The 22,321-nt window shown below is 42.5% G+C and overlaps 1 protein-coding gene across 1 annotated transcript in view; it reads right to left on the reverse strand.

Annotated features, from left to right (window-relative positions):
- Positions 1-1,115: 1,115 nt before the first annotated feature.
- Positions 1,116-22,321, reverse strand: part of LOC126234385 (15-hydroxyprostaglandin dehydrogenase [NAD(+)]-like) — a 74,064-nt gene continuing 52,858 nt past the window's right edge. The window contains exons 6-7 of the mRNA XM_049943072.1: positions 18,286-18,440; positions 1,116-3,479 (exon numbers count right to left, since the gene is read on the reverse strand). Coding sequence (XP_049799029.1) covers positions 3,362-3,479; positions 18,286-18,440 — 273 coding nt within the window. The 3' untranslated portion in view covers positions 1,116-3,361. The remainder of the gene's footprint in view (positions 3,480-18,285; positions 18,441-22,321) is intronic.

Here is a 22,321-nt window from a genome sequence, read left to right on the forward strand (position 1 = left end):
GGCCTAGCTTTCCTATAAAGGTGTGAAAATGACAATAAAGAAAAAAAAACAGAGCCCACTCAGACTTGGAGCCTCTTTGCTAGATGATGCTACGCAGACGCCACCTAATGAAGGCTATGACACCATAATTCATGCTCAGTTCAGAGAGCCTCATCTTTGTTGACAATGGGATAGCTTGACTCTGTTTCTTGCTGCATTATTTATGAGTCTTCGTATGCTTGGAAAAGTACAAGTTAAGTAAATCTACTGTTTCCTGTGTTAGCTTGTTCGCTAATCATTTCTGCTCCTGTCCAGCTTTTCTACAACGACATTTACTGCATCACTCTGTAGTCCACCTCTCCTTACCACAATGTATGAAGTCGTACGTTAACAATTGTATGCAGCGAAAGTGAGGTGTGAAGGGAAGGACAGAGAACAGTTTTTAAAGCAGCTAGTAACCGATTTACAAGCCAAAAACTTACTATGTGGGAAAAAAACAACTTAATAGTGACAGACCTGCAGGTGTGTTCACCATCACAAAGGCTGCCGAGGCGCTAGTCAATCTGCCTGCTGTTCGCAGTAGACAAGTTACGGGATTGTGGGTTCTCGGTCTGCTAATTGCTGGCAAACTGATGCTTCCGGAAATCGCTCTTTTTCTGCCATTAATTCGATAGCAGATTAATACAAAGATGTGAGATTTCATTTGTAATTTCGCCCTTAGGAGTATTTATTTCAAGCATTTAACATTCGAATTATTTGTGGTGCCGTATAGTTGCTTACACGCCGAGAATATCGGAAGCGATCGCTTGAACGTAAAAACAAGCTCTTTTTTTGCGGTAGAGGAACGAGCGTCTATTTACGGAAAAGAAAATGCATGTGGATGTGATTGTAAGAAATTACCTTAGGAAGATGATGTAAAAGTACGGTTGGAAATTCCATTTAGCCGCTAAACCTTGAAAATTTTGGAAATCTCTTTTAGTAGTATCATATAAATCGACGACATCTTCAACTGGCGACAGATAGTGTTTCAGGCAGTCATATAGGTCATGCCTGCGCAACGTTTAGCTAATTGGTTTAGTAGTTTATATTTGATTGAGTAACTTATGGATAGACATAAAGACATTTAGACATGTATTATTACTATATACTGTATTATTTATTTATTTGTTGAAACAAATCTACATGTACCTTTGGCACTAAAATTAATACTAGTTTTCTCAGCGTCATAAACCAAAACAGTATTTGCTACACTCTTGCGTGTTTAGTCGACAAGTAACACAAAACAAATGTTAGTGACACTACTTTTTCAAATTAGAATCGGGATTTGTGCTGCGGTTTCTGCATTGAGATACAGAACTAAGAACTAATAACGGTTCTGTTGGAGGCTCATACTGAAAGTCGTAAGCAGCCGTTTGCTGCAACTACATTTCTTACAACGAAATAAAAACCACTGTGTTGTGATAATCTTCAGACTTCAGACTGCGCTCACACACTGTATGTCATTAACTTCTTTCACATTAACATAGGCCAACATCAGTGTTTCGTTTAGCCACCGTGCTGTACCTGAACTGCTTGTTAAAGAGGAAAAATGAGCAGCTGAGATCCGCCTCAGATGTCAATGAGCATATACAAGTATTGGTGTAGGGGTGCGGTCTCCGAATAATAATCGAAAGTTGATCGAGCATGCGGATGTATGTGCGAAGATACCAACAGTGTTAGGAGAGGCGAGTGAGGGAACACTTGTGATGCGGGGGACAGAACACGACCCCTCGATGTGGGGCTGTGTGTGTGTGTGTGTGTGTGTGTGTGTGTGTGTGTGTGTGTTTGTTTGTCTGTGTGTACAGAGTAGTTTGTACTGAGAAATAACTGTTAAGAAAACAAATCGATACAAGTGCGCCGTATCAAAGATATCTAGCACTGAAGTTAGGCAATCAGGATGTTGTGTGTGCAAATTAAAGCGACCTACCAGAGACACTGTCCCCAAAAGCATTCTTCATTTGGTTTCCTAAAATCGAACAAGACAATGATACAACAGTTAGACATGAGACGGTAGTGAGAATCTAACCCGCGCCAAAGGCCGAGCAGACTCTAGCTCTATCATCTACGCTATGAAAACAACTGACAGTAATTGTACCTGGCGGGCCGCTTGAATCTGCGCGCGCAGTGGTCTGATTGGCTAACTTCAACGCTAATTAACTCGGAAACGGCACAACGTATCGAATTATTTTGTTTTCATAATTATTTCTCTGGTCAACCTACCCTGCAACACCCTTACAAGCTTTTCTGTCTTTTTCTGACCAGGTCGTCCTCGACCAACTGTGTGACTGCCTGCAGGGTACACCGAGCGAGGGACGAGTTGAGGATACGGTTGCGTCACTGACCATGAAATTGGAAAATTGCGACAGTAGCTCGGGAGTGCGGGAAGTGGTTCGTAGCCCAGCCCAATGAAAATATATTACCCCTATGGTCCCATGTTTATTGATGAAAGACGACAAAGCTCAGTGAACTGTCATATGAACTTGTTTTTTCAGAGATATTGGGATTAAGGAGACAATTTTTTGACGTGTCATATGACTGGCGAAGAAAGCTGGCTCTGTCATTACCAGTCTGAAACAAAACACCAGATTAGGAAATGGCACCGTTTGGATTCGTCATAAAAAAAGGAAAGCGAGGCAGTGTCTTGTGGGTTGCATTGTGGCCGATATGATCAGACCTCGACGGATTGGTACAATCGTTAGCTGCAACCGGACACTTTTACATCTCTGTAGTGTTCGGACCTTAACCACCACGGCACAACGTATCAATTCTTTTTCTTCACGATTATTTCTCTGCGCAACCTACCTCGCAACATCCTTAGAAGCTTTTCAGACTGTTTCTGACCAGGTCGTCTTCGACCACCTGTGACTGCCTGCAGGGCACGGTGTAGTGCAGGAAGTGGTTAGTAGCTCAAATTAACGTAAACACACTAGTGGGGCAATAGTCGTGCCACAGTGTGAATGTTTTCCAAAGCTAGGTCTTTCCGAGTCGACACCTACCGTCTACCAGCTTTTCGGTCCCATGAACAACTGATTGCAAGGCAGACGCTACGAAATACCTGACATCCAGAAAGTAGTATGACACTGTCTTCTGGCAGCCAGAATGACCTCAGACACGAAGGATTTTAGAACTTAATAATTAGGAAAGTTTATGCAGAGAAATTGGGACGGCATTAAAAGGTATCAGAAAAATCTGTCGATTATGTTCATGTACGTATTCTGTCCAAAAAATCATTGAATGGCTGATGACTTTCAGTATGAGCCGCGCAAAGTCAATGTGTGTGTGTGTGTGTGTATGTACACAGACAGTGGAAGGCCTGAGAGAACGGAGCAGGCGGCGGGCGCCCTCACTGCAGGTTTGGAGGGTAGACCACCTCCTCGATGAGACCGTCGTACGCCAGCCACACAGAGCCGGACTTCGCCTCCCGGATCACCCTCAGCAGCGCCTCAGCCATGAACTCGGGCCTGCAAACACGTCGACGACATCAGTTACACACAGCTGCTTCGCTCCTGCTTTCCATACTATTTTAATTACATTCAAATGGCTCTAAGCACTATGGGGCTTAACATCTGAGGTCACCAGTCCCCTAGACTCAGAACTACTTAAACCTAACTAACCTAAGGGTACCACACACATCCATGCCCGAGGCAGGATTCGAACCTGCGACCATAGCACGCGGTTCCAGACTGAAGCGCCTAGAACCGTTCGGTCACAGCGGCCGGCTTTATTTTATTTAGGCAAACCGTATGATCATCACACTGCACAACGCAAAATTCAAACCACGTGAGACCTTGGCTACAGTAATCTACACTACTGGCCATTAAAATTGCTACACCACGAAGATGACGTGCCACAGACGCGAAATTTAAACGACAGCAAGAAGATGCTGTGATATGCAAATGATTAGCTTTTCAGAGCATTCCCACAAGGTTGCTGACATGAGGAAAGTTTTCATCCGCTTTCTCATAAACAAACAGCAGTTGATCGGCGTTGCCTGGTGAAACGTCGTTGTGATGCCTCGTGTAAGGAGGGGAAATGCGTACTATCACGTTTCCGACTCTGATAAAGGTCGGACTGTAGCCTATCGCGATTTTTTCGTATCACGACATTGCTGCTCGCGTTGGTCGAGATCCAATGACTGTTAGCAGAATATGGAATCGGTGGGTTCAGGAGGGTAATACGGAACGTCGTGCTGGATCCCAACGGCCTCGTATCACTAGCAGTCGAGATGACAGGCATTTTATCCGCAAGGCTGTAACGGATCGTGCAGGCACGTCTCGATTCCTGAGTCAACAGATGGGGACGTTTGCAAGACAAGAAGTATCTGCACGAACAGTTCGACGACGTTTGCAGCAGCATGGACTATCAGCTCGCAAACCGTGGCTGCGGTTACGCTTGACGCTGCATCACAGACAACAGCGCCTGCGATGGTGTACTCAACGACGAACCTGGGTGCACGAATGGCAAAACGTCATTTTTTCGGATGAATCCAGGTTCTGTTTACAGCATCATGATGGTCGCATCCGCGTTTGGCGACATCGCAGTGAACGCACATTGGAAGTGTGTATTCGTCATCGCCATACTGGCGTATCACCCGGCGTGATGGTATGTGGTGCCATTGGTTACACGTCTCGGTCACCTCTTGTTCGCATTGACCGCACTTTCAACAGCGAACGTTACATTTCAGTTGTGCTACGACCCGTGGCTCTACCCTTCATTCGATCCCTGCGAATCCCTACATTCCAGCAGGATAATGCACGACCGCATGTTGCAGGTCCTGTACGGGCCTTTCTGGATACAGAAAATGTTCGACTGCTGCCCTGGCCAGCACATTCTCCAGATCTGTCACCAACTGAAAACGTCTGGTCAATGGTGGCCGAGCAACTGACTCGCCACAATACTCCAGTCACTACTCTGTGGTATCGTGTTGAATCTGCATGGGCAGCTGTACCTGTACACACCATCCAAGCTCTGTTTGACTCAATGCCCAGGCATATCAGGGCCATTATTACGGCCAGAGGTGGTTGTTCTGGGTACTGATTTCTCAGGATCTATGCATCCAAATTGCGTGAAAATGTAATCACACGTCAGTTCTAGTATAATATATCTGTCCAATGAATACCCGTTTATCAACTGCCTTTCTTCTTGGTGTAGGAATTTTAATGGCCAGTAGTGTAAAAAGTCTTAGTTGTAGCAAGTGCAAGTGTGAAGATTAGTCAAGAGTGAGAGTGATCAGTTGACTGTGAAGTATTAATAATAGTAATTCATAGTAATTTCACAGTAAAAATATTGCTTCGAGACTCGTAGCAATTGACTTGATTACTTTTTGTAGCACCTGTTTATTTGACCTGTGACTGATTTTACACTTATAAGATATAAACTAAAGCCACTTATCTACAAAAGCAAGACTCTTTTGAATCCTTAAAACCCATTATCAGGTGCTTAAGTTGCCATTTCATATGTATTAGTACACAGCATTTCCCATTAGTCCTCTTTGACAGATACAATTTTAACTGATTCAGCCGTGGCTTCTTGGGAGACATTGTGTATTGTATAAAAGAAACGAAATACTGCTCATACACACAGATATAATTTTAACTGATTCAGCCGTGGCTTCTTGGGAGACATTGTGTTTATTTATTTATTGCTTTTACGACCCTATTGGATCACTTTAGTTCAAATCTTGTAGTCGTCCTTAGCCGTTTCATTTGTTTGGCTGTTTCTTCTTTCTTTTTAGCCCATATTTTTTTGAGCCGTTCCGATCTTCGTTTTCTTTCCTCCTCTGAATACACCACATTTCGTCTCTGCCTTGGTTTGTGCGTGAGTGTTATTGTGTTTGTTTTTACCCATTCGCTGTATTTCTGTGATTTTGTTACAAGATCCTCCTTCGAGATTCCTAGTTCTTCCATGTCCTTCTGCACTTCTCTCACCCAGTTTGACTTAATTTTTTTATTCCAATAAAAGTCGATCAGTCGTTTAGCTAGTCTAGTGTCTTCCGTTCTCAGTATGTGTCCCAGGAATGATATCCTTTTCCTTCTGAAGAATTCTGTTAGTGGAGTGATTGTTTTGTAGACGGTTTCGTTTGGGATTATTCTCCATTGGCCTTCCACTAGGTTCTTCTTGTTTATACACTTTCTTACTATCCTTCTTTCTATTTTTTCTATTGCTTCTATCTCTCCTATTTTGTACGGTCCGGAGATTGTCTCGCATGCGTATTGTATTTCCGGGAGAATCACCGTCTGGTAATGTCTGATTTTGGTTTTTGTTGATAGGCATCTCTTATTGTATATGTTCTGAGTTGTGAATAGGGACTTCTTCAGTTTGTCAGTTCTTTCTTTCCAGTTTATTTTCTCGCTATTGTTGTGTGTTATTGTTTCCCCTAGATACTTGAATTTTTTCACCAGTTCTACTTTAGTGTTGAAAATTGATATGTGATCAACGCAGAGAGGATCCCTGACCATGATTTTGGTCTTTTGGAACGAGATTTTTAGTCCAATTTTCCCAGCCATCTCTTCTAGTGTCTCAATTTGCGTTCTTGCCTCTTTTATGTTGTTTGCTAATAGCGCTAAGTCGTCCGCAAAACCTAAACAGTTTACTTTGATTTTTGTTCCTACTTTTATTAGTTCTGGATTAATCTTCCTCCATTCTCTCATCAGATATTCCAGTGCACAGTTAAACAGAATTGGGGACAGCCCGTCCCCCTGTCTTAATCCTGTTTTAATTTCGAACGCGTCTGAGGTTGCTCCTCTGAATTTGACTTTAGAGGTTGTGTTCTCCAGTGTAAGCCCAATCATTTTGATCAGTTTGGGGTGTAAGCCTAAATTTCTCAGTATCTTCTTCAAAGATTCTCTATGTATGCTGTCGTAGGCTTTTTGGAAATCGATGAAAGAGATCACTAGTTGTTTGTTTCTTGATTTGTAGTAGTCGATGATTAGCTTTAGGTTTAATATTTGTTCTGGGCAGCTTCATCCCGGTCTAAATCCCGCCTGATACTCTCCCAGTTCTTTTTCTAGTTGGTCTCTGACCCTGTTATAAATTATTTTGGAGAGAATCTTGTACGTACAGTCCAGTAGGGAGATCCCTCTATAATTGCCTGGGTCTGTCTTACTCCCTTTTTTGTGGATGGGACATATTATCGCTGTTGTCCATCTTGTCGGTAATTTCTCCTCTTTCCAGATCTTTTGAATGTTCTTGTGGAGGCTGGCCACTGCGTTTTCTCCGGCGTACTTCCATAGCTCTGCCGTTAGTTGGTCTTCTCCGCTAGCTTTGTTGTTTTTTAATTGTTTAATTGCTATTTCCACTTCTGATATTGATGGTGCTTGTATGTTCTCTTCCGGTGTCCTGACTTCTGTGTTAGTATTTATGTCGAGTATATTGATCGGGTCTTCGCAGTTCAGAAGATTTCGGAAGCTTTCCGCCATAATATTGGCATTTTCTTCATCGTTGTGTGCCGTTACTCCTTCTTTGTTTTTGAGCATGAGGGTTGGTGGTGTAAAGGTTTTGGTTTTTTCCCTAAATGTTCTATAGTATTGCCGTGAGTTGTTTTTGGCAAAGCTATCTTCTATTTGGTCCAGCAGTCCGTGATGATACTTTCTTTTGCTATTTCTTAACGTTCTTTGAGTTATTTTCCTTTGTTGGGTCAGCGTTGCAAAATTTTCGTCAGTTTTGTTATTTTGGAATTTCTTCCACGCTTCATGTCTCTTGTCGACTGCCTCCTCACACACTCTGTCCCACCACTGGTGTTTTTTTCTCTTTTCGGGTTGTGCTATTTCTGCGGCTATTGTTTTCAACTTCTCTGTCAGTTCTTCCAGTTCCGTGTCTGATTGGACTGTGTTTGTTTTCATTGCGTATTGTGTGTTGTTTTGTATTTTTGCTTGGTCGTGGGTTCGTCTCAACCGGTTGGTTCTTTTTTTCTTTTTTCCAGCCGGTGTTATCTTGATTTTTATTTTGGACAGGTAGTGATCAGAGCCCAGGTCCTTTCCCCTCAGAACTTTAACGTTGTAGATTTCTCTGTGATGGTCTTTGTCCATACAGACATGGTCAAGTTGGTATTCGCCCTTTTTCCAATCAGTGTGTTTCCACGTTTTCTTCTTGTGTGGTCTTCTTTTGAATCTGGTCGATTTAATCACCATTCTGTGTTCTCTGCAAATTTCTATCAATCTTCTGCCATTCGTGCTAGTTTTCTTTTGTGCCGGCCAGTCCCCAACAATGTTCCTGAACCTTTTCTCTCTTCCTATCTGCGCATTGAAGTCTCCCATTACGATTTTAGTGTGGTTTGATGGAACATTAGTGAGGACTTGGTCTAGCAGATTCCAGAATCCCTCTACATGTTTCGGGTCAGTTCTGTTCTTCTCGTTTGTGGGTGCGTGCACGTTGACTAACGTGTACGTCTTGTTTGCGGACCTGATGGTCAGAGTTGCTATTCTATCCGTGTAGGCCTTGAACTCCTTGACAGAATTTATTATTGTGTTTTTCACTATGAAACCTGTTCCGAATTGTGGTACATTTTTCATTACTCTCTTTCCAGGGATTCCTTGGTAGATTCTGAATCCCTGTGATTCGTATGGTTCCCGCATTGTGTTTCTCATCTCCTGTATGGCGAGTATTGTTATCCTTTGCTCTATGGCAGTGTCCAGTAGAGTTTTGAGTTTTCCAACCTTAGCTAGTGAGTTTATGTTTATCGTGGCGAAGTTTGTAAAGGTGTTGGTTCTCAGTGTTTGCTTCGGTGTATTCAGATGCTCCGATTCATCCGTAAGTTCCTTTGGTTGATTGCCCCCCGGATCCGATGGCAATCTTTCCTGTCTTATTTTGGCAGGCGGGGAATTTTGACTAAAAGAACTTTCCATGTTTTGAACTTTCAAGGATGTATCTTTCCTGTGTGGAGACAAGTCTCCGAGATTACAACTACAAATGTGATTTGTAGAGGAAGGTGATTCAGCCGCACAATCTGTGAACAGACGCTGACCGCCAAGCCGCTTGATCCAAGGCAGTCGCTTGGTGGATTTTGGCTGTCCTGGAAGTCGCCCATTCTGGGAACTGTCGCTCCTGGACTTGTTTTGCTACTTTTGGTCCGCCCTGAGTATTTTATTTCCTCAGTACCCATCATATCTGATGAGCGTTCCCCTATCCGCCACCTGGGGAGGCGCCCGGTATGAGAGTAGCAACTCACTCGGGGGAGACATTGTGTATTGTATAAAAGAAACGAAATACTGCTTATATGAACGAAATCGTATCGGTCATTTCAGAGCTCAGAGAAAGACATGTTATCGAGTAATTACAAAGACAGTCGTTTGAGAAGCCCCCGACCAGCATGCTGAGCAGTCCTGAACAAGTGTGTTACGATATAAAGCTTGAAAGAGTTATGGAAAGCTGATCTTAGAGATATGAAGTAAATGTATCAATAACCACTGATACACATTCCAGATTTGTTTGCACTAGTCTGTATAAAGCAAAGATGGAAAAGGCAATTGTAGAGGCGATGGACTGAAAACGAAGGGAGGATTAGAGTTTAGTATCCCATTGACAGTAAGGACATTAGAGACAGAGCGCAATGTGGTATTGAGGAAAGATGGGGAAGGAAATCGGCCATTTTCTTTCAATGGAATCATCCCAGCATTTGCCTTAAGCGATTTAAGGAAATCATGGAAAACCTAAATCTGCATGACCAGACGCGGATTAGAACTCTTGTCCTCCCGAATGTGAGTTCTGAGTGGGTTTTGTAATAAATATTTCAAGGCAGACTCGGTGTGGTGTGGCAAACACCACTTTTCAACATTTCACCTTATGGAGCAAGTACCGTGGAACATGTCAATAGAATGATAAGAATCCATGTGCAGATGCGTGTCAATCTTTGTGTGTCGTACAAACAGACGGACATTCATCGACAAATAAATTAGCCATACACCAAACAATAAATATGAAATAAATTGACATTCATTATACCGAGTTTCTAGATACTGTAAACAGTCATATTGAAATGCAGGATCCGTGCAAACAGAAATTTAATTTGAGATAATTTGATACGTATTTCAAAATATAGGACTGCGTCCAAGAAGTCATGGCTGCCAGAGTGGTCAACAGAGATTATTACAGTATCCAATGTGCAGCAGAAAAATCTGAGAACATACATTCTAAAGGATAGCAGAGGCAATCAAACAGCAGGAAGGCTCTGCCATGAAGAACTACATGGAAGCATCAAATCAGAAATTTCTCTCAAGGGCATGTAACGAGACGTCTAGTGAACAAGGTGTTGGTCTGATGGCTTCTGTAGCTTCATCACACAACAGTTGGGTCAATGTCAAAAACGTGGTATCTAACAAAGCTTGCAAACCCCATCATAAAATGGTAGTGACAGTCCTCTCGACAAGTTACTTGTACAGTTACAGATTCCAATATATATAACTATTGCTGAAAAAATGGCAAGCATTTGGTATAAAGGAATTCATATCTTCACTGAAGCGTGCAGAGAACGCGTCATTGCATGAGCCACAAATAAATATCAAGCTGTATGTCACGCTACAGATTCAATCTTAGCTGATAAAGGTAAGCAAATATGTGCAAGGAGAGATACTGATAAAGGAAAACGTATTGCTGCATTTTCCATTGATAAAGCAACACGTGACAAACTTAAACTGGATGCTGGGATAAATTTCCAGTAGCTTATGAACGTTGCTCATCATCCATTAGAGAGAGAGAAAGAGCGTTTAAAATCATGCATTCAATCATCATTGTTGGTAGCTAAACATGGTCTGAAACAGAAAAAAAATATGATAAAAAGAAGAAGACTTGTTAAATCGCCACAGGTCTAACCGCTACCTCAAATGAGATTATCTGGAATTCTTCCATTCATAATTCCCTCTGTGACAGGGTTTCCAACTGTTGGGTCATTAGCTGGAGGAGTAGCAACATTCACCTGGACGGCGAGAAATTCAAAAAGCGTTCAAGAATTGCTTGAGGAGATAAAAAGACACACTGGTATGATGGAATCTGTAATTATTTGAAACTATACCGACGTGGAGTGGTATTTTTCATTACTTCTGAGTGACAGATAAACTCCTCTAGCTATACTACCCAATAGATAGCTTAGAAATAACGACGTGCTTAAATTTGTCAAGAAGGTCCTCATTCTAAGATTTATTGGAGTGTTCATATGAAAACTGTTGCGTAAAATCATGAGAATAACGAAGGAATGTAGAAACGTAAATTTGGATGTTGTGCGAAGACCTGAACTCAGTGCATCCCATATGTGAAAAACTGAAATAATGTCTACTACTTTGATTCATTTGAAGACTTAAGCCCACCTGAATAACTGTGTTATTACTTTACCAACAGTCGTGTGTTCTACAATTTTTATGCTGTCAGAACTTCAGTACAAACATGGATATACAATTATATCTCACGTTCCTCCTGATAGGTGCAAAGAGGAAGACGAAGAACCATATATAAAAAACAATCACTACACCTCCATTTACCAGTTGAGCTTTAGGTAAGATGTCATACACTCTGAATTTAAAAGGGTAATCTTCAGTTCTAGGTACAAATTACTTAAGAGATCAACATAAACATAATTTCCGCCCTTTTTACTGCTCATGAAATCCACATATTCCATGTTGTACCGCCATACAGCGAGACCTTCAGAGGTGGTGGTCCAGATTTCTGTACACACCGGTACCACTAATACTCAATAGCACGTCCTCTCGCATTGATGCGTACCTGTATTCGTCGCAACGTATTATCCACGAGTTCATCAAAGCCCTGTTGGTCCAGATTGTCCCACTCCTCAACGGCGATTCGGCGTAGATCCCTCAGAGTGGTTGGTGGGTCACGTCGGTCATAAACAGCCCTTTTCAATCCATCCCAGGCATGTTGGGTAGGGTTCATGTCTAGAGAACATGCTGGCCGCTCTAGTCGAGCGATGTCGTTATCCTGAAGGAAGTCATTCACAAGATGTGTACGATGGGGGCTCGAATTGTCGTCCATGAAGACGAATGCCTTGCCAATACGCTGCCGAAATGGTTGCACTATCGGTTGGAGGATGGCATTCACGTATCGTACAGCCGTTACGGCGCCTTCCATGACCACCAGCGGCGTACGTTGGCCCCACATAATGCCACCCCAAAACATCAGGGAACCTCCACCTTGCTGCATTCGCCGGACAGTGTGTCTAAGGCGTTAGGCCTGACCGGGTTGCCTCCAAACAAGTCTCCGACGATTGTCTGGTTGAAGGCTTATGCGACACTAATCGATGAAGAGAACGTGATGTCAATTCTGAGCGGTCCATTCGGCATGTTGCTGGGTCTGTATGTAGCGTGCTGCATGGTGTCGTTGTTGCAAAGACGGACCCACCATGGGCGTCGGGAGTGAAGTTGCGCTTCGTGCAGCCTACTGCGCACAGTTTGAGTCGTAACACGACGTCCTGTGGCTGCACGAAAAGCATTATTCAACATGGTGGCGTTGCTGTCAGGGTTCCTCCGAGCCATAATCCGTATGTAGCGGTCATCCACTGCAGTAGTAGCCCTTGGGCGGCCTGAGCGAGGGAAGTCATCGACAGTTCCTGTCTCTCTGTATCTCCTCCACGTCCGAACAACATCGCTTCGGTTCACTCTGAGACGCCTGGACACTTCCCTTGTTGAGAGCCCTTCCTGGCACAGAGTAACAATGCGGAAGAGATCGAAGCGCGGTATTTACCGTCTAGGCGTGGCTGAACTACAGACAACACGAGCCGTGTACCTCCTTCTTGGTGGAATAACTGGAACTGATCGGCTGTCGGACCCCTCCATCTAATAGCCGCTGCTCATGGAGGGTTGTTTACATCTTTGGCGGGTTTAGTGACATCTCTGAAAGTCAAAGGGACTGTGTCTGTGATACAATATCCACAGTCAACATCTGTCTTCAGGAGTTCTGGGAACCTGGGTGATGCAAAACTTTTTTTGATGTATGTAGATTCTACAAGGGTTCAAGATACATGGAAGTACCATTACACTTAAAACTGAAATAAGAACATCACAAGAGATAATAGACTTTGGACAGGAAGTTCTATTGAACCTCCTAGTAGAGGTACTGCCGAGTAACACGATTTGCATCAAATGCAATATTGCGACAAATCTCAGTGATAAATTGATTCACACACTCGACGTATTCTGCCCGACCCGTGGGTCCAAGATATAATGTCGTTGAGATACCAGTCAATGTCATCTACCTTCCAGTCACTGCTCATACATAAGACAGTCTTGAGTTGAATACTGTACACTAAGATGGACATATTGCGGACTTTTATGGTTAAGAAATCGTAATATGTTTAGACTCGAAGCAGCAGAGGGTACAGTGTAAAACTGATGTACAAAAACCACCAGTGTACCGGCACACAGCGAAAATAAAATGTACTAACACAGAAGAACTAAAGCCTCATTAATTCACAAAGCTTGAAAACATGTCATGATGTCACTCAATATAACTGCCCCAGTGGACTATGATGAATGGATTATGTAACAAGAATGATTCTTGCATAGACCTTTACTTCAGCAACATTTAATAACAAAGACGGAATAAGGTTTCTCATTCAGCCCGAGGGTGCTTTAAAAATTCCAAGCAACAGTTTCCTAAGCTTAGAAGGAACATTCGTTAAAACAGATGGGACTCCCACATTAGCATCATATCTTGTACATAATGCCTTCAGATTCACGTTTCAGGAAATAAGATATGAAGTGAATGGTGTTAAAATCAGCCATATGAAAAATGTAGGGATCACATTAACCCTTAATATACATATTTTCTCTTTTAAATCGGACCTGAATAGTTTAGAGAATTTAGGGTGCTTCTCGAAACGGAAGAGTAACATCAAAAAATGAAAAAAGCATCTTTCCATGTATTCCACTTAGGCCACCAGCGGGATATTTTGAAGACATGAACGATGTTATCGCCAATGTGAAACGAGAATTAATCTTGGTGCAAAGTGCAACGTATAGCAGTGCTTACATTCAACAAATGTCTACATCCCAAGATATAAAATTTGTGATTGGTAATGCTTTATCGAAGATTGTTCACATTTCAGTAATTTATGAGAAATGCGTAAGCCTTTTAAACATGTTGGGCATGGGAGTTCAATTGCCTTTAAATACACATTTATGGGAATTGTTTGAATACCCCATACTAACGAATACCACCAGAAAAGTGTCGACTATTAAAACAGAAACCATCTAGAAATGCCTGAATTCATGGCGCACTGAAAACTGTCAGGAAGACAAATCTGAAAAGTGATTCAAGCAAATTCAACAATTGTAAACTACCCAATGCCAAAGTTTATTTTAATTCAGAGTCGCACTCATATGGTAATTTACAACAAGATAGAGTTATAACGTAACTTGCTGTTTGATATGTCTAAAAGGTTTTGCTTTTCTTATATTATTGACTGAAAGAACAGGAATTTGGATACGTGCTGAATCCATGGGAATTTAAGAAGTTAACATACATTGTTATAATAGATTGTGAAAAAGAATGAATCTGTAAAACTGGGTCCCATCAAAGTTTCTGTAGCACTCGAAGCTTCAGGAAACTTCACATCAAATACAGCAGGATATGTGTTAATACTAAATGACTGTGTGTTAAATAGACACTGCTTACAGAAACTGTACAAAATCTCACATAAATGTGTACATGTAGCAGCAGCTCCAAAGCGTTTAAATATGGTATCTCAAAGTGCAAACATTGTTATTGATACTCAAGGTCTCTGCAGTAAACGTGGATAATTCATATTTAAGGATATAGAGTATGTCGACATAAAAGTTTTCTGGGTACGGTACCGCGCCATAATGTATAATGTATACCCAAAAAACTTTTATGTCGACTGACTCTGGCCGCAGAAGCCTACGCATTTATATTAGCTATAGGGTATGTTGCATTCACATATGTTAGACATGTTGTTACAAGAGTCTCCATAAAATTTGCGTCACAGAAACCGTTTAGAAATTTGAAATGATGCAACATGTGGAAAACAGCCCTATGGTTAACATGTAATTATTAACTGGAATGCTCTGGGATGACTTATGTGGATGTGATCACGGCACTCAGAACCTTCGACCATACAAGTACAATAATTGTGTACTACATGTAAAAGGTTCTAAGAAAGCTTTGTGGACGTGTAATATTCACAAATGCTCCACAACATGGACCTTGGGAATATCAACAGCTCACATATACCTCTTACCACCTATGTAACTGCAATTCGACAGCCAGGGGCTATGAATTGCATTCTGATAAGTAATACATGTGATCTGAGGTTTCTTTCCATTCATTACAGATAACGATGAAAATCAGCTGTTTCTGCTTCTAGAGGGAAGGAGGGGGTAGCTGCTGAATGAGGCACCTGTGACATAAATAGAACATTTATTGGGTGTGAGAGCATGGGAATGGATGGGGCTGTAGGGTAAACTTCACTGCCCCATGAAGAATGTCTCCATAAGTATCAATACTGTTATTGTTGCTACTACCTAAAAAATATGCATACACGGCACTTATCTATTTTTATTTTTCAGGAATTTTGGATGATGAGTCGCTGCTGTGGACTCTGCAACAAGAACCCAGGACGAATGCCATTTTCTGTATCTGGTTTATACTTGGCTTCAGAATTGCCATCCAGCAATTCATCTAGGGCTTCAGAACCGGCACCCAGAAACTCATCACAGACGCCAGAGCCCACACCCAGGTCATCTTGAAATTTAGAACTGACACTCACCTCATTATCTAGATACGCTTATTATAGCAATCCATCTCCATCGGCCAACAGCGGGTCTTAGACCTGCCCTGTCGCAGCAATTAAGTGTACCAGGTATGTGATGCTATAGAATTACCATTTACAGTGATTAATACACTTAGGGATAAGTTCTTGCATCTCTGGATCAAGAATTCGGCTTGGGATCAAGATCCAGTCTTGCTTCTCAGAGCATTTCAATCTATTTGCAAATGAAAGATTTCCAAGATCCATGATGACTTATGATATCCTACCATAAAGTGTATTGCTACAATATATTGCCACTTTGCTATTCCAAAGAATGGTATCGTTACAGTGTCCATATCCTAGTGTGGGCAGGTTGGTATGATATTGTGAGGTGCTCCAGTAGCAGAGTAGCATGAAAAATCTGTTAAAAATTTCATACGTTACAAAGAAAGAAATCTTCCCAGAAGAATATCTGGTTTCGCATCAAGACTCTTCTAAATTGTGTTACCTGATATATCTACATTCTCCAGTAAACTTCCCTATGATGCCATTATGGATGCAGAACGTGAGCACCCAATGTGTGCTTGTCAGCAATTACTATCTCAGACATAGTTGAATACGCAAGGTTCTACCTGGACACCGATGTGCACCTGCTTTCAGATGTGTTCAACAGTTCCAGAGCGAATGCGTTACAACTTACAGTCTGGATCTTACTTACTGTCACAATGTCGTCTGAGTTATCGTGGCATGCAACGCACAAAATCAAATGTACCGAATTCAACCTTTTAACTAATGTCAACGTATTGTTGTTCTTCGAGCGCAGAATTCATGAGGATTTTTTAGTGCATTCATAGACACACCAAGGTAAACAGCCCATTAGTTGGTGACTTGTTCAACATCACCATCCATCCTTTACTTGGACGTTAAAAATTTATATGGGTTTGCCATGCAACAATTTCTACCTATTGGAGGGTTTTGGTGGCTAATTCATGCTGAAATTGATGGAATGGATTATTTTTATGTCCAGACGATTCTGTTGTAGGATATGTCTTGGAGGTAGGCTTGGCTGTCGTAATGATATACGTGACAAGCGTAGTGATTTGCTGCTTCATCCAGAGCATTTAGTTCCGCGACATGTTCCCATCTACAAGTTGATGACAAAGCTGGGTGACAAAAATGGGCATGGAAATGTCTCAGTTTGGCTATGAAACTGATAAGAATCATTCATTTTATTCAGTTCAACCAGACCCCCTGGTTGAAGTGATACATAGATTTAAACACTGATAAAAGATAATCTGTATAGTGTGCACTTGTGAAATGTTTTTATAAATTAGTGAACAACACGATTTTTGGCAAGATAATGAAGATAATTCGAGAACACTACGACGTTAAATTAGTCAGCTATTAGGACAGAGGAAGAGGTGAGCGAAATAATGAATCGCCTTAATCCCTAAGCCAAGTTTTTAATGGGCTACCATCTTCCACGTAGAACTTGTGGTTCTGGAGATGGGAAAGGTTTCAATACAATTCACGAAACATGTTTATGTTGTAAAGTGTGTACTGGACCTATCAAAGCTCCACATTTACTGCTTTCATTGTGAGTTTACAGAAAGCCGGTCCGGTGGCCGTGCGGTTCTAGGCGCTTCAGTCCGGAACCCCGCGATTGCTACGGTCGCAGATTCGAATCCTGCCTCGGGCATGGATGTGTGTGATGTCCTTAGGTTAATTAGGTTTAAGTAGTTCTAAGTTCTAGGGGACTGATGACCTCAGATGTTAAGTCCCATAGTGCTCAGAGCCATTTGAACCGTATTTTAGTTTGCAAAAACTCATTTTGAAGACGCAAAGCTGCTTTATATGGAACGTGTAGCTTCATTTACTTGGTGAAGGACTTCGATCCATATGAGGTAATAAGGTGCCATCCCGACACAATCTCAAAGAACAGCATTCTAAAGTGGCACAAGTCAGCTATCTCCCAAAAGGTAGTAGATACAAAATGCCAAGTCAGCCATTTTAAGTTACTTATTTCTGCTATCTTGAATTTATAAAGTTTCACAAGTGAGCTAGGTCTGTCAGGAATACGACGACAGCCCGCATCTCGTGGTCGTGCAGTAGCGTTCTCGCTTCCCACGCCCGGGTTCCCGGGTTCGATTCCCGGCGGGGTCAGGGATTTTCTCTGCCTCGTGATGGCTGGGTGTTGTGTGCTGTCCTTAGGTTAGTTAGGTTTAAGTAGTTCTAAGTTCTAGGGGACTTATGACCACAGCAGTTGAGTCCCATAGTGCTCAGAGCCATTTGAACCATTTTTTGAATACGACAACACTGTACGGGAGGAGGAAGAGGAGAAGTGGGAAGAGGGTAACCTTGAGGGGAAGGGGTGACGTTGGGAAGGTGGGCGAAGGAAAGGAGATGACACTGAGGATGAGAGCGTGGCGAAAACTCATTTGTTGTGCTCGAATTTTCTTTCATCCACTATTCTTGCAGGCTGACCCCCGACCCTCCTCAACAGTAGGCGAGAGCAATGGGCAAGTGCAGCTGTGCGGCCGGACTGGATGGCTACTTACTTGCAGATGGGGATGCTCTTGAGCACCTGGTCGATGTACGGTTTGAGATACGGATGCTGGTAGTTGAAGGCCGAGTTGTGCGTGAGCGGCGTGTCGGCAGCACCAGGGCACAGCGCCACCACAGACACTCCTGTGTTCTCGACGTGCATCGCGGCCTGCAACACCATACTCTGCACTACATCTCGCGTATCACCACTGCATGCCGTCTGGCAGTGGAGGAGTGCTATCATCCTGCCACCTCTCAAAGAGATTCAATAAACTGGATGTATGATGAACTGGGAAAGTAGGAGAGGAAGGGAGTATGTGGGAAACACTGACTAGGAGAAGGGCAAGGAAGAGAAGGCCCGAGGGAGAAGCCTCCATCGTATTATTGGGAACTGCAGGGGGCAAAAGTTATAGGGAATCCAAAACAACAAATCATAGGATGTGCATGCGACTCTGAGATGAAAAAATTGGATCAGAAGATGAAGCCATGGTAGGCCACATCAAAACAGTCAGAAGTCTGATGAGTAGCAAAAAAAAAAATATCCGTAATGTATACATAGAATGCATTCAGAAAAAACTTTCTCAATGCTTGGTATGTTGTGTAAGATGGGAAACTGGTCGGTAATGCGTAGTTTGGACACTGTGTGGGTTGACCTTTCTGAATGCTGGTATCAAAGCTTCTTTGGACTGTGTGTGAAATCCCAGTTGTCATGCCCTCCTAAACGCTTAGCGTGTTCCACAGGATGGTAATTTGATCATTTTCCGAGGTGGAAATTGTCTCCAGAATGTAACAGTTTTCATCGTGCGATGTCATCATTGGAAAACGGTGATTAGTGTCCATTCCACGTATTGCTAAGTAACTCAACGAGGGCGAAACAGTGTGCAGTACATTTACATCTCATCATAGGCTCTAAATTTATACCATGGACTTGATTCCAAAAGGAAAAGAAAGAGCAATTGGCTAGACGTCATATTGTCGGAATCCTTGCTACAACAAGAAATCGAAGGGTTGATAAAGTGAAAGAGAGAGAGAGAGGAAGAAAAAAATACCAACTAACTGACAGTGTCACGAAAGAAAGCAATAGCTACAAGGAACTAAAGAGGAAGCACGAGACTCCGAGAGGTCTCGAAATACTACGCCTGGATATGTCGCAAAGTGGAACAACTACTCATCAAGAAACTTCCTGGCAGATTAACTCTGTGTGCCAGGACGAAACTCCAACACAAAATCATTACCTTTCGTAAGAAAGTGCTCTACCAACTGAGCTACTGAAGCACGACTAGCGACTAACTCTCATAATTTTAGTTCAACCATTGCGTCTCTCCCTTGCAGAGTGAAAATTCATTCTGCAGCTGCTGATGCCCACTGTTTGTAAAGTGTACACTGGAGATGTAAGGACTGCCATACACAGTGAAACAGTCCTGTCAATAAGTTCTTGGTCTGATGTCGAGGGAGTTGCGTACACCATAGTCCCCACAGAAGGCAGCTCAGCTAAGAGGTGTAGAATCTGATGACCGTGGTGGTCGTGCTCCCCCCCCCCCCCCCCCCCCCCACCCCCGACAACCACTTCGTCAATATGCAGTGCCGCACAATCGAATCAAATCAGTTGGAGGTCCGTCATTTTACAGCCACATAACCTGACGAATCACCAGGGGCATCTCTTCTGATATGGTAGGAATAACGCTTCTGAAAAAAGGTAGCTCGGTCTTGTTGGTCTGGTTGACTTGAGACTTGACCCAGTGATCTCATCACAGACTGTCCTTGCTGAAATGTACCTACTCATCTGAAGCAGTGAGGCGGACTTGTCCGACCACCGTTACTTCGCAGTACGGCAGTTCGTTGGCCCCTGTATACTTGAAACAATTCGGTCACCAAGTATCAAACAACCATGCAGTATTGTGAATGAACAGCTGGGGCGAGTAATGAACGATAAGTTGTTCCTTACTTAATAAAGCGTTTGTGCTTTACTTATGCTAACTGTGTACTCTGGTTTTTCTTCTCCGCTCGTACATAACAGATTTCGTCTACCCAGATGTGAGGGTAGAGTGAGTTTATCATACTTTCTCAGAATGCGACGTTGGTGAATAAAGTCAAAATCAGGAATTGTGCTCAGTGCGTGCAGTGTTGTATGTTGTTGTTGTTGCTGTGGTCTTCAGTCCAGAGACTGGTTTGATGCAGCTCTCCATGCTACTCTATCCTGTGCAAGCTTCTTCATCTCCCAGTACCTACTGAAACCTACATCCTTCTGAATCTGCTTAGTGTATTCATCTCTTGGTCTCCCTCTACCATTTTTACCCTCCACGCTGCCCTCCAATACTAAATTGGTGCTCCCTTGATGCCTCAGAATATGTCCTACCAATCGATCCCTTCTTCTAATCAAGTTGTGCCACAAATTTCTCTTCTCCCCTATTATATTCAGTACCTTCTCATTAGTTATGTGATCTACCCATATAATCTTCAGCATTCTTCTGTAGCACCACATTTCGAAAACTTCTATTCTCTTCTTGTCCAAACTATTTATCGTCCATGTTTCACTTCCATACATGGCTATACTCCATACAAATACTTTCAGAAACGACTTCCTGACACTTAAATCTATACTCGATGTTAACAAATTTCTCTTCTTCGGAAACGCTTTCCATGCCATTGCCAGTCTACATTTTGTATCATCTCTACTTCGACCATCATCAGTTATTTTGCTCCCCAAATAGCAAAACTCATTTACTACTTTAAGCGTCTCATTTCCTAATCTAATTTCCTCAGCATCACCCGATTTAATTCGACTACATTCCATTATCCTCGTTTTGCTATTGTTGATGTTCATCTTATATCCTCCTTTCAAAACACTGTCCATTCCGTTCAGTTGCTCTTCCAGGTCCTTTGCTGTCTCTGACAGAATTACAAAGTTTTTATTTCTTCTCCATGGATTTTAATTCCTACTCCGAATTTTTCTTTTGTTTCCTTTACTGCTTGCTCTATATAAATGTTGAATAACATCGGGGATAGGCTACAACCCTGTGTCACTCCCTTCCCAACCACGGCTTCCCTTCCATGCCCCTCGACTCTTATAACTGCCATCTGGTTTCTGTACAAATTGTAAATAGCCTTTCGCTCCCTGTATTTTACCCCTGCCACCTACAGAGTTTGAGAGAGAGTATTCCAATCAACATTGTCAAAAGTTTTTTCTAAGTCTACAAGTGCTGGAAACGTAGGTTTGCCTTTCCTTAATCTATTTTCTAAGATAAGTTGTAGTGTTGTATGAAGGGTGTTAAATAAGTAATTCAACACTTTTTTTTGAAAGCAGGATGGTTTTAAGCGGGATTCCAATACACCATATTATTTACCACTCTTTTAGCTACAAAACCCTATTTTTCAACATAATCTCCGTTCAATGCCACGGGCTTACGCAACCTTACTGGCAGGGCCTGTATACTGGCAAAGAATCACTCTACTGGTCGACGTCAAAGCTAACATCTTGCTTTATCAATAACCTCAACGTCATCCACGTACTGCTTCCTGCAGAGTGCATCCTTCATTGGGCCAAATAGATGGAAGTTGCACAGTGCGAGACCCAGGCTGTAGAGTGGATGAGAAAGAACAGTCCACTGACGTCTTGTAAGCTCCTCTCGGTTGCACAGACTTGTGTGACCCCTTGCATGGCCATGGAAAAGGAGAAGTTCGTTTGCAATATTGTGGCGATGAACATGCTCAAGTCGTTTCTACAGTTTGCTGAGGGTAGTACAGTATACTTGAGAGTTATCGTGGCACCATGAGGGAAGTACATCAAACAGAATAACTCCTTCAGAGACACACAAGAGATCGCCATGACTTTACCAGCTGAGGGTGTGGCTTTGAAGTTTTTCTTCGGTGGAGAGGCGGTATGGTGCACTCTGTGAATTGCTGTTTTGCTTCGATTCGAAGTGATGAGGCTGTGTTTCATCGCCTGTGACGATGTTCGACAAAAAATTGTCACGATGAGCCTCGTAACGCTCAAGCAATTCCTCGCAGATGCCCCTTCGTATCTCTTTATGGTCTTCTGTTAGACGACAA

The sequence above is a fragment of the Schistocerca nitens genome, chromosome 2 (genome assembly GCF_023898315.1).
Source record: "Schistocerca nitens isolate TAMUIC-IGC-003100 chromosome 2, iqSchNite1.1, whole genome shotgun sequence".
Taxonomy (NCBI): domain Eukaryota; kingdom Metazoa; phylum Arthropoda; class Insecta; order Orthoptera; family Acrididae; genus Schistocerca; species Schistocerca nitens.